Source organism: Micrasema longulum, unplaced genomic scaffold (genome assembly GCF_059751315.1).
Source record: "Micrasema longulum isolate JH-2025_06_02 unplaced genomic scaffold, ASM5975131v1 h1tg000558l, whole genome shotgun sequence".
In the NCBI taxonomy this organism is placed as follows: Eukaryota; Metazoa; Arthropoda; class Insecta; order Trichoptera; family Brachycentridae; genus Micrasema; species Micrasema longulum.
In genome coordinates, this window is record NW_028277754.1 from 271,459 (window position 1) to 288,894 (window position 17,436).

General features: G+C 38.1%; 1 protein-coding gene across 7 annotated transcripts in view; it reads left to right on the forward strand.

Moving 5' to 3' along the window:
- Positions 1-17,436, forward strand: part of tai (basic helix-loop-helix family member taiman) — a 226,799-nt gene that overhangs the window by 199,151 nt on the left and 10,212 nt on the right. For 4 of the 7 annotated variants that reach the window (XM_088228040.1, XM_088228034.1, XM_088228037.1 and 1 more), the window contains 12 exons: positions 28-292; positions 1,219-1,828; positions 2,676-3,041; positions 4,154-4,380; positions 5,339-5,509; positions 6,875-7,079; positions 7,478-7,585; positions 8,396-8,702; positions 10,111-10,220; positions 12,205-12,370; positions 13,865-13,981; positions 16,000-16,212. In XM_088228040.1, the coding sequence (XP_088084166.1) occupies positions 28-292; positions 1,219-1,828; positions 2,676-3,041; positions 4,154-4,380; positions 5,339-5,509; positions 6,875-7,079; positions 7,478-7,585; positions 8,396-8,702; positions 10,111-10,220; positions 12,205-12,370; positions 13,865-13,981; positions 16,000-16,212 (2,865 nt within the window). The remainder of the gene's footprint in view (positions 1-27; positions 293-1,218; positions 1,829-2,675; positions 3,042-4,153; positions 4,381-5,338; positions 5,510-6,874; positions 7,080-7,477; positions 7,586-8,395; positions 8,703-10,110; positions 10,221-12,204; positions 12,371-13,864; positions 13,982-15,999; positions 16,213-17,436) is intronic. The other 3 variants (XM_088228035.1, XM_088228036.1, XM_088228038.1) reach the window with 3 other exon arrangements.

Genomic DNA, 17,436 nt, shown 5'->3' on the forward strand with positions numbered 1-17,436 from the left:
TACACGATGATAATGTTTTTTTTTTAGTAATGGAAGGTGCTGGTAAGTCAGGAATCGAGGGTCGCCATTTGCAAGAATTGTTGCACCCATCGGATACTGTGAGAGTAGCGGAACATTTGCGGCTGGCAGCCGGGTCTGCCGGGGTCGCCCTGACTCTGCCCGGCCCTCCCGCCCGCCTTCGCCTCGCCCCCAACCTGCCCTACATAGCGGCCCACCCACAATCGCGCATGTTCCCACACAACCCAATTACAAATGAGCCAGATTTTGTAATGACCACCTTTACTGTCTTATCGTGAGTATTCTGACAGTTATTTAAACCGTCTCATTTGAGCTTAGTTGGTGCAAATGTAGTATGTGTTTTCTATCGCCCCTAAGCGTGCTATAATGATGGGACAAAAATATATATGTGGCAGCAAAGTTATCTTACATACGTAATGTATTTTGAGTCTCCAAAATATTGTTTATTTCCCTGAAAATCAAATTAGTTAGGTCTTTCTTCTGCTCTCTTTTTACAATTACCCGAGCATTACATGTGAAACATCGTAATGATCATCCGAATATCAAAATCTCTAGGTATATCCTAAGCTTTATTTATTTTATTTTATTGGGAAGCCAACGCACTTATTAAATCATAAGATTAACAAATAAATAAATTTCATATAGTCCAATTAGAGGCTTCCTTGTAAATATTCTACAGTCAACTTAAGACACTTTTGACGTTTGCACGCTCATGAAGTTCTGTAAATATTGACAGTTTAGTGTAGGAAACAAATGCTGTACTTTATTATCGAGTCGCCTCAATAGTGACGTACCACCAGAAAACTTCAATATCGACCGACAATATCGACTTTATATTGAATTATATAGTGCGTGTTTATTTTAAGGAGTTCGCAATACGATTAATTAAAATTGATCGATAATAATTTTGACGTTGAACTATTCGTATTAAGCTATTAAGTCATGAAAACCCGTTTGTATTTACCCCATCTGACAGAAAATGATTTAAAATCGAAAGAAAAAAGACTGCCACAACACTTGTAATCTGTCAGAAGTACCTTCTTATATTGTCTGAACTGTAGTTACATAAATTGTCACATAAATATAATATTGCATGTAAAAAAATGGTACCATATAAATCTAGGATGATTGGTGTGATGATGTTTAGCGGTTTTTAGTGGCAGATCAATTTCTAATACACGAGCATTCTCTTTATTTCAGGGAAGCTGAATTAACACTTCTCGAATCTGGGAACAATAATAACAATAACAACAACAATAATAATAATAACGGTCAAAATCCCCCCGTGGGCGGACCTCTGATGACCTCGGCCGTAGTGAACGGCAACGGGGCCCCCAGAAATGGGCAGTACCCCCTCTCGCCCGCCGCCGAGCCCTTCGCCTTCCCCGCGTCGGAGTTCGAGCTGGAGTACTTCCCGCACAGCACGTGGGCGGAGCGCGGCTCCCCCTCGGTGGGCTTTACCTCCTTCCCTTTCTCCCCGCTGGCCATGGAGGAGCAGAAGGAGGAGAAGCCCGTGCTGGCGGGCTCGGGGCCCGGCACTCCGCGGACGCCAGGCGGCGCTCCCACCCCCGAGCCGGATTCGGCGCGCCTGCGCACGCTGCTCAGCAAGCGCGGGTCCCCGGCGCCCGAGGCGCCCGCGCCGCTCGCGCCGCCGACGCCGCCCGCGCCCGGCGCCAACTTCATTCTCAAGGGTCTGCTGAACCAGGAGGATGAGGAGGAGGCGCAGCGCTCCGCCCACCAGGGGGCGCCTCCGCCCACTCCTCCCCCGCATCAGCTGCCGCGAGCGCAAGGAAACCACATGCTTCTTCGGGTATTATTCTATTATGTTTTATTATAGTTCAACCTTTACAATATAAGCGGACTATATTAAATTGGTGGACGCTGCGGCATAATCAATTTAATAACCTCTGTAAATATCTCATCGTCAAACCCTGCTACGCATCTGGTGGTGCAAAGGAATATTACATGCCGTGTATCTCCATCATGTATTACAGGATCGAAAGATGATCGGACTTACGCTTCAGGTCCCATCCAGGGACTTAAACCATTAAAAATAGTTTTTTTTTTTAACTATCCTAATCGATAATTTATATAACGCCATTTTCGTAATAAAGTCATGTCAGAATTTAATTTGGTCTTCAAAATTGATTTATTTCTTCTTCGTATTTTAAATTGGTTTTTAAGAAAGAATGTGAACACCTCAGAACGATTAAAAATTTATATAAATCTTAAATAAAGCAAAAATTGCCCAGTGGAACAAAATTTTTTTTTGATTAGTACAATGCGTACTTTGGGTACTTGAGCCCTCGGTACCTACCGATGTACCTACCTCAAAACTTGAAGAAAAAGGGTCAGTTGTGTATCTTCGTAATCGCTCGGGAGAATTTGTCTTCAACTATTCTGTCATGGTGAAGGTGTAATGTCCTCATTTTCGGAGTATAATCGTGGCCCTGAAACCGTACTTTATCATACATGATCACTTTTCCTTCTATGTATCAAAAATGATCTAGATACGCTGCAATTGGAGTGGCAATGCAGCGCTCTATGCACCACTAGACGCGGAAAGGGAATAGATGAAATGATTATGATTTAAGTACAAAAATGTAAACATTTGTACATATTAGTACTTTGTTATAACTGATCATATGTTGTTACAGTTACTGAATGAAAAATCAGACGAGGATGACCCTGAACAGAGGAATAGTCGGAACAATTCCCGAAGCAGCGAACTGCTCAGCCAGCTGCTGAAGGAGGGCAGCGGAGCCAGCAACAACAGCGGGAGTGGCGCCGCCAGCACGGGGGCGAGCTCCAACGGGAACACGAGCGGCGCGGCCACGCCCGAGGGGGCGGCTGGGGGAGCGGCGGCGCCGGGCTCGGGGAGCGTAGGGGGCGGCGCCAGCGGGGGCGGGGGCGAGGACCTGCTGCAGCTGCTGGGGCTCGGGGGACAGAGCTCCGCCCTCAAGAGGAAACTCATGCAGGAGGAGCAAGCCATCAAGAGGCCGCATTCGACAGATCCCCAACAGGTGAGTCGACACATCTGTTGCAGGGGTGCATATTCTTAAATAACCAACCAAAAATCAATTTGGGATGCCTTGGTATCACTTAGAAATACGTCTCCTTTTTAGGATGTATCTTAATCACCCGGGCGCTCGTTATTAATTGGCACTATTAAATTTTGTAACGTCACAAAATCGCCCCTGAGTAACGCCTGCTAACGTCACTCAACCTAAACATTTTCACTGTAGTATATATTAGGTTTTATAACTGGAGTGGATAACATGTCGGGTATCTTCATCCGAAACATCTGCTATTTACGAAGCCACTTTGGGTGGATTCCGAAACATCCCGAACAGATAAGGCGTTGGGTATTTACAAATATGCTGCAGGGGCAGTCATAGTGATCGTTTAGCATCTTTTGTGTTTTAAGGTTTCTTTCTTACGCTCTTCTGATAACATTAGTTCCAGGCCTTTGAATCTATCATGTTATGGTATCCTTTGGTATCCCACGCTAGGGATTTTAGTAGCACATCTTTATACTTTCTTTAGTAGCTTAAGCTTAATTTGAAAGAAATGTTGCCACAATGAAAAAATGTAATGCCATATGCACCAAAAATCCTCTTTTTAAAAATAATCGAATAGTTAAACTTGCTTAAAACATGTAATCGACACGACAGTATAGTCGTAATTATAAATAGAAAAGTTAATTGTATCGTTTGGGTACGTGCCGATGAAAATGTTTTTAATTGCGGGCCTGGTTGAATACAGTTTCGTGTGTGAAACTGGACCAGTATCTTGGACCAGTGTTTTTAAATCAATGGCTACTCTTTAGTAAAAATCCTGAAAAAGGAAATGGAGTGAAGAAAAGCCTGTCTCGTAATTTAGTTGTTGGCTGTTCACCTAGTTCACCTTGAGGTGATTTTCACAAAAACGGCGCTATATAAATTATCCAAATATAAATAAATATAAATACCATGCTTGAGGTCCTGGGTTCGAATCCTGGGAGGGACATTGACAAGCTTGTGACATTTCTCAGGTATCCATATGCAAATTAAGTCGATCGGTCGCTCCATTGCGAAACACAAACAGACAAACACACTTTCACATTTATACTCCATGATTGAATTTATGGTTACAGGTGTCGTCGACGGGTTCAGGTCAGTCGGGCAACACGAGCAAGTTGTGGGAAAAGAACCGGATGCTGGCTTCGTTACTGGCGCGCCGCCCCTCGGCCCTCACCGCCCCCGTGCCACTCCCCAACCCGCACCTCAACCAGCGCCCCTTTCCCCGGCCCCCGCCCCTGCAGAACCGCCACCCCGCCTCCTACCAGCACCAGAACCAGGCGCTCGCAAACCTCCTCAACAAGTAAATACACTTTATTACTGCATTATATCGACAGATAAAACTCGTCAAGTGCAGATCTATAAAAGGGTGGCTTTATTAAATTTTCAACAATTTCTATCGTGAAAAGTCCATTAAGAGACCATAAAATCAGTGCAGGATTGTATGATTTCAACACTACAGTTTTGCAAGAGATTGTTGAGAACTTGTAGAGAACTTAGTGATATGAAGTCATTTTACCGTAAATCTGTACTTAACCATTTTGACCCTAAGGGGGGTATCTAGAGACTTATCATCATAGGTTAATCATCATATTGACTGAATTTTTTGCATAACCCTACCCCATGATGTTAAGAATGTATTGAAATTATTAAAATTACTTTCTGCTGAACTCTTTCAATAATAATTTACATTTGTCTTTATTTTCCCCCTGCGCTAACAGCAAACATTACAATTCGTCGCTCTACAGTTTAATAATCTTTCATATGTTGGTCAGTTTGCATGTGTACTTTTTGCTACTTGGTCGCTTTATTCCAGCCATAACTGCAAAAAAAGAATTTTGTGCTTTACATTTTACATGCATTTCCCCCGCATGCATGTTCAACGTGTCACAGCAGCGTGATGCCATATATTATAGCTTTCTCCCGCAGCAGTATTTTAAGAAAAACTGTATGAGTTTTGCGGAAAACCTGAAATATTATGAAATTGTTTGATGATAATTTTAGATGGAACAGATTTTAGATGGACGGAACTGTCATCAACCAGAGGCGATACGGTTGGCTGGCCTGCGGATGCCTCCTGAGAGGTTTAACCACGCTTGCCTATTTTACAATGCATCAGGTTATCAGGCATCGATGTCATGGTCGTCTGCGGCTGACTGTTCATCGGCAGTTCGTGTCAGAGCTGCGTGACACTATCTCTGCCCGATAGAGCATTAATTGAATAATTTACCATCAATCTTGAACTTTATGAATGTGTTCTGTTTGTATTGCAGTAACAAGAGCCCTGGCTACGAGATGGCCAACAATAACAATAATAACAACAACAACAATAATAGCAATAACAACACGGTTCTCAGCCCCTTGCAGCAGATGCTTCAAGGAGGACACCGCTCTGCCCCGGCTACTCCAACTGGACCATCCAACGAATACAGGTATTTATTTATACCAGACTGTTTCGAGGCAAGACTACGGTTCATAGTTCTATGATTATATTAATGCTTATTCTAACACTATTTATCACTACTGTACATTTGCTATTTATAGAAATATTTCCCTTCAAACACCTTGCAATTTTACAGTTGGTGAATTCAAAGTAATGAGATTATACAGAAAGAAATTTCAGCTAGCCAAATTATCACAATAAAGGCATACCAAATATTTCAATACAAGTGGTTTATAATATTATTTATATATTTTTTATTTATTGACAGCTCTACTGTAATTAGGCAATAACTTATATTTTCATATAAGTTGGATTAAACTAATAAATTACACACATCATCAAATTTTTGTTATAAAACATTAACAATGTTTGCTCGAAGAATGTTCAATGTCTTGGATTAATATATTAAGTTTTCCAAAACAATGTCCCTGATAAAGATGAATATCCGTAACTGGATTTCGTCAAAGGGAAGAGATAACTGTAAAAGATTGCTCTAGTATCGATGCTGCCTTCATTATTACCCTTACATGTATATGTATATGTAATATGTATGATTTTAATGTATTTTGTATTTTAATGTTTTTTTTTTCACCACAACAGGCCAGGAGGCCCAATTACAGTGGTGAATTACATCACATAATACCCAGGCTTGAGAAAAATCTTTTTTTTTTTTTTTTGTTTTTACCGGGAATCAAACCCGGAACCTTCCCTGTGTGAGTCAAGCGTCTTGACCACTACACCACGGAGGCCGCCTATGATGCTTAATAATTTATAAATATGCATTTTAAATATCGCTAATTGAAACATTATTTATCTGTTTACTGGATTATTAAATTATGTATTGTGTCATGCAAATGTATTACTATTAATATTTTATTTTTATTTTTACTGTCAAAATTAATTGCTAAATAAAATTATGAAATGATTAATGAATTAAATAAAAATTTTAGATACATGATTTTAAAATGTATTATTAAACAACTTTTTTGTATTATATTTTTTAATGTGTACAAATTTTTATTATGTATTTTGTATATTGATGTGTCGAGTCTCGACTTTAACAGAAATTTCTAACAAGAAAATTATAATACAATAAAATTAAATATTGTGTTTATTAAATAAAAAAATAAAATAACCTATCCTCACGTACTCCTTGCTTTAACACAATAAGCCAAGAAGCCAAATTACAGTATGTACAACCACAATTTAAATCACATTTAAAAATTATTTTTACAATCTTACTAGAACTTTACCTGCAACTTGTGTACTCTAAGCAAGCATTTCACGAGGCTGCTAATTTATTATAAAAAGCCTTGTTAGTAAAAAATAATTGAAGTTGTTATTATTTGTACAGATCGGGTGGAAGTTACCCCGGCGAGATGACCTCCGACCTCCGGCACGACAGTGTACTGTCGGATATCTTGGATGAGGTGATGGACATCGTGCCGGAGACGTACACACAGGACGACTCGGAGTTCATGAACTACATTGTCAACGCCATCGCCTCCCAACCTGGGCAAGCGCCTAATAACAGCCCCCATAATCATAATTCCTATCAGGTATTTATCAACATTCCAGGGAGAGATTTTAAATATTGTGAATTCATACAAAAATTGATAGTAGTGAAAATATTGAATCAAGTAACTTAACAATTAACTGTTAAACGAAAGTGTTAAAATTGAGAGAAATTAGACCATCTTTTAAATAATTAATTGCGTTGGTTTTTAATTTGGATTATGAGACTTATTGTTTTGAGTGAGTGATAATATTTTGTAAGAAAATGTAAATTACTAATGTTAACAGTAAAAAGATCCTATTTAATTTAATTTATTAGTTAAAATTGGATTCAAAAGTAGAAATTTTTAAAATTGTGGACGTCTTCAAGAATGCTTAATAAACTAATATTGCCATAAAATAAGATATTTATTTTTGTACTTAAATATTTAAATATTTTCAGGTTGAGAAAATGGCCATCAACCGGATCCAGGAAAGTTTGATGCAGTGTGAGACGGTTGTTAAAAGTCCCTCATCTCCTGGTGTACCACCCGCGTACCCCAACACCACGGTAACTGTCTTTTAAGATTTGAATCTAAATGTAAATATGTAATAATACACAAAAGTTTAAGAACATATCGACTGAGTTCAGATTAATAGATTCAAAACACAACTCTGTAAAAAGCGGTTTCATTATTTTTAATGTGTTTTAAACCAATGGCTTAGGTCTGATACTGTATATTATTCTGGCAAAAGAATTTAAGTCAATAGACATTTGCAGTTCAAACCCTTTTGCTAGAAGTGTAAAACGCCTATGCAATGAAGAAGGAAAGAAAAAAAAATGTGGATAGACTATTAAATGAGCCAAAAAAAATTGTATGTATCGTATTATTGGCGGTATGATTTTTTAAAGTTTTGTATTTCCAAAATTACTCAAGTTTATTTGTATTTCCAAAATTACTCAAGTCAAAATTACGTGTGATGTCTCAAGTTCTCTTTGGTCTTTTTACAGTAAGTCAGCTGGAAATCTTCCACAGCTCTCTTGTCATTGTTTGATTCAAATGAACTAGTGACGTCGGTCAAAGTAGTTTGTTTTTATAATTATATTTTTTTCATACATTTTCACGAAACTTTGCTGTATAATAATTTAATGCTCTTTTTTTTACCGTTTAAACATTTATTTAATTCCAATTTCCCGGAGGGCTAAAGTTCCTCGTTGGTTTAAAACACATTTGAAATAATGAAACATCTTTTTTTTACAGAATTGTGGTTTAAAGCCTTCGATATATTATTATTAGTTTAAGTGTAACGTCAGGAAAAAAAATTGTCAGTAGTGAGTTTGTAATAATTTAGGTTTATAATAGTTCTCACCAAATTGCAGCAAGCGGCGACGGCGTGGGCAGGCCGCTATGCGGCGGCGGCGGGAGGCGGGGGCGCGGTGGCAGCGCGGCAGAAGGCGCAGCTGGCGCAGCAGCAGGCGCAGGCGCACAAGGCGCGCCTGCTGCAAGCGCAGCAGCAGCAGCTGGTGGTGGGCGCGGCGGGCGGGCCCCCGCAGGCGCCGGGCGCGGTGAGCATGGACGCGCTGCTCAACGCGCCCACGCCGCCCAACGTGTCGCTGCAGCGCACCAGCGACGCCCCCCCCTACCACCCGCAGCCCCCGCCCCACTACCACCACCACCACCACCACGGTAACTGCATTTACTTTCATTCTTATTTTCATACCAGATTTGTCACTGTTGGTGACAGACTGAGTTGAGAAAATATGGATGGAGGAATCAAAATTAAACAAAAAATTAAGTTCTCTTGTACCTCTCAACATATCTGTGGCTTGGATCTAAAAGGGCTTATGGCATAAATTGCGACATTAATTTATTTATTCATTCAAAATTACACTCATTTACAGATTCATGAACTTATTAACGCTTTTTTTAGGCTGTGCCCCTGTTAAACCACAATAATTAACGAGAATGAAAAATACATAGTAAAATAAATAAAATCAAATTATAATGACACATTATAGGAAAGTAGTTTTTTAGCCATTTTGTGGCATTATAATGAACTGTTTGACATGTTAGATCTTCTTCTTCTCGTGCTCCTCCTGTCGGAGGTGGGTGACTATCACTCGAACCTTTTTTTGATCCTGGGCCATTTTGATGAGCATTGCTGCATCTGGTATTCCAAACCACTGCCGAAGATTCCTGAACTATGATATTCTTTTACGCCCCATACCCCGTCTACCCTCTATCTTTCCTTCCACTATGAGCTGTAGAAAATCATATTTACGTGTTTGATAACAAATATTAATAAAAAAACATTACTACGTATTATGTATGTGTATATTATTATGTGCATTAGCAGCTATTACGCTGATGCGTGTACTTCAACTCTCCTCGTACTGGACAGAAAATATTTTCTGGGATCGAAACCCAGTCATGTTAAAATATGCGTGTTATTCCCGGAGTAGGATTACCAAAGTTAGTACAACATATAGAATATGAGAGCAGTTGGAAAGTACCATAAAGATGGTGTCTTTTGTTCAATTCAAAAAGTTTGGTCTTTGGCACTTGAAGAACACAGGTGGTGTGGTGTCATAATAGACTTCCGGACAGGTGTATTGAACCATAATAATAAAAACAAATATTTAATTTGGACAATAATCAACGTTTACTTGGCCATTTGTTAAATTAAGCACAAAATACCTTTATTAAATCAAATTCCTTTTTTCAATCAACAATATTTTGAGTATGTCCAAATGTTTAGTAAACAAAGGCTGTATTCCTCAAGATTTCAACTATTTTATTCACAAAAGTTAGATCGTAGGTTCAAGGAATTATAGATGTCCAAACATAGGCAGAATAGGGAATGTTGCACAGTGTTTAAAATGGTCATGTAACCTAGCAGTGGCAGGTCGTTAGCCCTGTAAATACATAATTAATTGTTCATCAATGGTTTAGTTTTATTTTACTTTTTGCACTTTTGCCTAAACAGATTATTCTTTTTTCTACCCATTCAATATGGAAAGTGTTTCATTATAGAAGCTTTGGTGATGTGTTCCTTAGTCATTGGCATTTATTTTGTGTGTAAATGATATTCCAGGCAGTGGAGGTGGGGGTTTCCCCGGGCCGGGTCCCGGAGGACAAGAAGCGCCCCCGTACAAGCTCAGCCTGCAGCAGCAACACAACCCCATGCTCAACGCCCAACTCACAGTGAGTATCTATTTCCCCCATAAGCCAATATGTATTGAGATATAATGAATGACCTTGTATTGTGATATAATGGATGACATTGTATTGTGATATAATGGATGACCTTGTATTGCGATATAATGGATGACCTTGTATTGTGATATAATGGATGACCTTGTATTGTGATATAATGGATGACCTTGTATTGCGATATAATGGATGCCCTTGTATTGCTATATAATGGATGACCTTGTATTGCTATATAATGGATGACCTTGTATTGCGATATAATGGATGACCTTGTATTGCGATATAATGGATGACCTTAGGTAGGTCGAGTAATAAAATAATCATTGCTGAAATTACACAATGGCTTTATTTGCACAAAAGCCTTGTGCTAGCTGGGGTAAAGCTGGAACCAGAGAGAGCTGACGCTGATCGACGAGGGCTGATATCCTCCGGTATCCCCCCTTCCCTTCATCGCCATCTCTGGAATATTACGTATATTAATTTTGGATAATTTATTGTAAGCAGATTTATTGTACCCAGACTTATTGTAAGCTTTGGAAACTTTATGAGGTCCCGGGTTCGAATCCCTGCTAGGTCGATACAAAATAACTGTTCAAAAAGGTATGACCTTCACCTCAGTATTTCTTAGTCCCTGGGGGGCGTTTGTAATCTGAAGATACAGAAGCCATACCTCCACTATGACGGAACAGTTGTAGACAATTTCTCCCAAGCGATTACTAAGATACACTATGGACCCTGTATCTTTACGTTTTGAGATATGTACATTGATAGTTATTGAGGGCACTTGTACCCCACATTACACATATCTACTCACTGGATGTGACAAAATTGCGATTTATTTAAATTTTAAATCATTTTGAGGTGGCTAAGTGTACTGTACTAAGTGTCACTGAAGTGTATTTAAAATGTGAAAGAGGAATAGGTAAATTAAAATTTGATGTTGAGCGCGGAGTAAAGTTTGTCAGTTAAGACAGCGGTGAAAGCGCCATCTAGGGGTTAAGATTTAAATTCTAGGTAATTACAGCGCACGCGTCAGATCATTTGAGGTTTGAGATGACAAAATGCATTTGCATAGTAAGGCGCTATGGCAACATTTCAGATCAAAAAATGTTGCCACTATGAAAATAAATATTATTATTTCTTTTTTTTTTCATCGATAGCCATATCGATAGATGAGCCGGCTTCGTATACCAAGGTAGATAGAGATTAAGTATACCGTCTCAATATGTACTTATTAAGAAAGCATTCATAATTGCCCCCCTGAACTGGCACTGTGTATGACTAGTAATCTTTCTTTCATCTAACAAATAATAAATATACCTAACGCTACAATTGTAGAGAATGTGAGATTTATTTTTATTTTCAAAATAACATTACAAATAAAACAAAATAGATCCTCGAGCAATGGCCCGATATTATGAAGGTACGATACTCCGAATAGCAAGAGTATTTGCCTCTTAAACATAGTTTCATTAATATGAAAGATGTCAATCTCCAAAGTGACCATGTTCTAAGTTGGGAGGTAAAACAGCATGTGCTGATGCTGCCGGAGATATCCATCAGGAACATAAAAATTGGTGCTCTCCAAAATGGTTGAGATTTCGTTATAACCTTTTCTCAGCCTGAAAAAATGGGTCAGTCATAACTACCATACAATTTTTTTTTCTGAACCCTTCAACACGAGGGAATATTTCGCCTCCTGTGGACTCCAAAACCCAACATCTTCAGCGCAAGGTCACATGTTCTTTCGATGTGAGCGTGACAAGTTAATCTGCTTCAATCCTCTTTGCCTACCCCTACAGGGAAATGGCGTGACGGTTTGTTTGTTTTTTTTTAAATTGAATTATGTATACCGCTAATACAGTTTTTTTAATTATAACTACATAACGTATGTTTTTTTATGTAGATTTAATACCATGTTTTAAGAGCAGTAATTCTGTATTGAGTGCGGTAATAACATTTCCTGTTTGCGTTGGTGTTACAGCAGAGTGGGTACAGCGGGCAGCGGGGGCCCCCGCTGGCGCCGCACACGCCCCTGTCGGGGCCCCCGTCCCCCTACCCCCTGGGGCCCCCCGCCCCTCGGCTGCAGCGCCACCTGTCCCACCCCGCCCACCACCCGCCCCACCAGCCGTCCATGCAAGGTAACTATCACACCCACCCATCCTACCGCCGCAGCTCCACACAATTACACCTATTCTGATGCTAAAATACAAATACATTGAGACCTCTACGATTTAAAGTTTTTCACAAAAAAATGTTTTTTTCTGAACCCCACATATGCTGAAATGTACACGACTTAGTAAAATGCATTTTTATAAACTGATACTGGTTTTGGTCCCGTGGGTAGTGTTGCGGACTCCGGATCAGGAGGTCCGAGGTTCGAAACCCGCTCTATCTCAACTTGTTTTCCATTTTCTAACACGGTTTTTACAACCAAAAGAAAATGACTCCAAAATTGAAATATTTGGGTAAAACGCAAATATTTATTTTCAAAAAAATTTGAAATACAAATAATTCGCTTTATTTTTGACATCTGTTTATCTAAATAACAATCATAAGATGGTTAAAATCTACCACTAGTCTACTGAAAATTTGCCGATTATTTATACTAAAATTTTAAGGCTTTTTAAAATTTGTTTGAAAATAATTCAAAAGTGAATCAAACTTGTAATAATTCATTTGAAAATAAAAGTGGTCAAAAACAAATACATATTTTTCTTATTATAATTAATATTCAGTTCTACTAAGAGGTGGAACATCCATACTGTTACCATGGATAAATTATTTTTTTTATGTTTATTAGTTTCCAAAGATTAGACAAAGACAAATTAAAATAAATAAAATAAAAAATATTAATTTTAAATGGATTATTTTTGCAAGTCTCGTGAAAAACATTTAATAGAGGCTACAGTGTATCGTGCATTTTGAGTAGGAAATGCTCCGACTAGATTCTCGCGTAACTAGATTCATCACAAGTATTCAACTTTCCACTCCAATATGTCTCAGTACTTTCTGACACCTAAATATAACACATTCATACAAACATAAGTTTCCCAGAGTTACTGATCACTCACTAACAACTTCCTTCTAGTTTCTAGTTTCTAGTATTTAGATTAGATCTAGCTCTGTAAGCATGCCATTTGGCTCTTAGAAATGGTTGCAAAGTGATTAAATCTGTCATACTTACTATCTACAATGGCATGCGTGATGAGGTACTTAACTGTCAAGTAATGAGTAGTGCCATCAACTGAATATCTTTTTTTATTAAAAACATACTTTGTTTTTCTGGAAACGGTAATATATATTCATAAATAATTCCGCACCGGAGAGTTTCTAGATGCATGGGTATTATAGTAGTGATTTACATCTAGAGATTTGCTTTTGAAATTTACAAACTAAATATTGACAAGTATTTACAGCGTCATTTAATTATTACTCTTGACTTTAGTATTACTAGTATGCGATTACATTGATTCAACTTGTGTAATAGCGCAGTAAGCCTTAGTTATTTTTAAGGATATTTTAGAATTAGTTTTAAACTGTATCGGAGATAGGATAGAATATCCGCAATATGTACCGAGAAGAGCCCGGAAGTGTGTCAGGGAAGTATTAATGTTGAGAATGAACTTGGCAAGGGGGCGGTAGTGGCTACTATGTGGGCGGAGCGGCAGGGGGCGAGGCCTACCCCCCCGAGCAGGTGTTCCTGCCCCCGCCGCACCCCCACCACCTGCACCACGCCAGCAACCACATGAGTAAGTACAGGGGCCGTGTGTGCGTGTGTGTCACCCCACCCCTCCCGTCCCGCGCCAGTGCCGGTCTACTCCCGTAGTTCGCTTGGCACCGCACTAACGCTGACCGCTGCGGGCCCCGTCGCAACGTGTTCCCTCTGTAACAACATCACCCGTGTGTCCTCATGTTCTGCACTTGGCTCACCAAAACGTTTCTCCATTTTCTGATGCATCATTGTTACGTGTATTTTTGCAGTAGCCTAGTGTTTTTCAATGTGCTTTTTATGTGTATGATAATTTTTAATCATCTCATTTCTACAGGGATACCAGTTTGAGCATGGTCATGATTCATAAATAATTAAACTACGCTAGAACAGCATTACTTATTTACATCACATTTATCTTGCTATTTATTAAGTTGCATCGTCAATCGGGGAAATTAATGTACTGTCACAAGTCATGGTTGTCTTTAGACCTTGTTATTTTGTTAATAGGAAAAGCTTTATAAATTATGGAATTCTGCATCCTTATTCACATAAGCACTGTATATTGTAACTAACACCTCTTCTACTTGTATTTTTTCCTAACCTCACGAGTCTTCCTATTGTATTGTGATAACCTTTGACAAACTCATCCATCAATGTGTGTTTTATTAACTGTAAAATTATGTGTACCTATAATAAACATTAATATGGCAGGTTATATGTTAAATATTACATTTTGTGTTTAGTGTAGAATTAAGATTTGACTATCGCATGAACGTCAGATTTTCAACAATCCTTCAGTTTTTACAAAACTGTTTCTCTTCGTAAATCAATATACATTATTTGATTGAAGGCGACAAATGTGAATCTCATTATTGTTTTTTTAAATAATTAATCATGATAAGAAAGGATAGGTGGATACCTAGATTAGCCTGTCAATAGTTATTTTTTAAACCCCTTAAACTTAGTTTTTGTTTCTTGACCTTTTTTTTCTGTCACAACCCATTTACAAACAGTCGTTATTAATTAGTTGGATCAGATTAGATGCTAACACATTAAAAACGCGTAAAAAAATAAGAAAGTTATAATGTGTGTCCGTAGTGGATGCTATGAGATAAAAGTGTCCGTGAAGTGTCAATACCGTATATTCATAAATCAGGAACACCAAAAATATTATTTACAACTGTATACAAAAAACCAGATCAGAAATTATTCTTCCATCATTCATTTTAAGTTAATTCAATGTATATGTCGCCGCTGAATAGTTAAATCAGCCACTCGATTGGGCGGCTAGGCTGTTAATTAAATGCCGGCATTCAATTGAATGTTTAACGGACACTTAGCCAAAATGTTTAAGCAACGTTTAACGAAAGAGCAATAATATTTTTTTGTTTTTTAATTATTTTTGTTATGTGAAGGTAGGTTAGGTTAGGGTAGGTTGGATTAAGATGAATAATAATAATTTTTAAAAAATATCGTAATTCTTAACTTAATAAGTTAAGTAAAATCTTTTTTTTTTATTACTAAATTTCACCCAACCTATCCTAACCTAACCTGGCAGCTTTTGGTTCGGCCGTTTTCAAAGGGCTAGCTTTCAACAACAATTGGCCTAGCTATTTAATTGAATGCCGGCATTTAACAGTTTAGCCGCCCAATTATGTGGCTAATTGAACTTTTTGGCGGCGACATATACAAGAGATTATTATAGTTTTTATTTTTTCATGCTAAATTCAGTTAATGAATTAATTTTAAAAGATCTTTTCTTATTTTCCTTTGTATTACATGTCTTTTCATTTTACCTTCTATGTACAAAAAATACTACTGGACTTCCCTCAGAAAAAAAGTACTTTTGTATTTATTTAATTGTGAAACCTGAATTTCTATGCCTCGGTTCTCATTAGGCTTAAATGAGCAAATATATTTATACTCAATTTCAGTACTCAAGTTCTGCAGGTATTTTTGCTATTGTTGAGAAGGGCTTTAACCGTCGTAATTACGGAATGAAGACAATGATTTTTTTTTTAACACACCTTAATTATTTGTCGATCTACTTTATAGGCGGCATGACCTCCGAGTATGTGCGAAATGAACTTCGCGCAGTGGTCGGCGCGCGAACCGGAGGCGGGGTTGGGGGCGGAGCCCCAGGGGCCGGGCCGGGGGGAGGGGGCGCGCCACCCGGAGGGGGCCCCCGTCCCCCGCCCCTCGACATGCTCAGCCAGGCGCCCCCCGACCTCGACTCGCTCGGACTCTCGTTTGAGATGTCACCCTCAGGTACATATTATATTCGCACTTTAATTGTAAATAATCCAAACGACTTAATATTATGTTAGAATTATGGTAAGTATGATCCAGTGTGTTTAGGTGAAAATCTTATTTTAAATTATACAGTCGAACTTCGTTATAATGATCACGGAAATAGCGAGATCTCGGATATAATGAGGAAACATTAGTTGGCATTTTGGTTTATGGTTTTCTCTATACATTTACTCACTTTTGTAATGAGCTTCTTCTCGGACATACCCAAAAATATTTTGTCAACAGTTGAGCTAAAACTCTGTAATCCTTTAAAAACCTAATTTTTAAAATAAGAACCTAAGTAATAAAATCCAAATGGGTTGTTAACTTCCCGCTGGACGTTGATGACACAATGTAACTGTCTAAGTACCTAATTGGTGTTTTCACTGACAACATTTACAAAGCACCACACATACGGTTGAAATTGCCTGTAAAAAATCCAAGCTCAGTAAGTATTAGCTCGGCACCTCATTCCAATTTGCAACTTCCTTTGTAGTTTATGAATGACATTCTTTTTTCGGGGGTTTTACAATGTTTTTCTTTTTTTTTATCTTCTACGGTCAATGCATAATAAACATTACGAATGGGTGATGTCAGATCAGTTAAAACCTTACCCGTTAATTATTAACATGTCTGTAGTGTCTCTCAAGATGTGAAAAAGTGGCAATTACTTGTGAAATAAAATGTTGAAGTGTGTAAAAGATTTTCTCTATTCTTATCCACAGTGTCAACATTGTGGAAAAATACGAATGTTTGTTTGTTTATCTGCATTTGAAATTCAGAAAGTGGTATGTTTGTTAGCATTTATTATAATTTTCCTTAAATTTTATTTTTAAATTGTGAATTATTATTATATTTTTCTGGTATAACGAGTAACGCTTATAACGAGCAAATTCAGTCGGTCCCATCTTCCTCGTAATAACCAAGTTCGACTGTATTATCATTACAATGAAAAGTTTTGGAAAAATATTTTTTTTTGTTATTGAGATCTTTGATTACATTTTTTCTTGAACATTAACTTAAATTTTTACAGTTCAAAACTCAATTAGTCGTAACCTAATTTGGTTCAATTTCTTTGTGACTTTTCATATTTTTTTTTCTATTTGCGCTTAATTTACAAAAATTTTGATAATGGCATCATTGTAAGTAAAAAAAATTTAAAGACACCAAGATGTCTTTTTTTTTTTTACCAAATGCTGT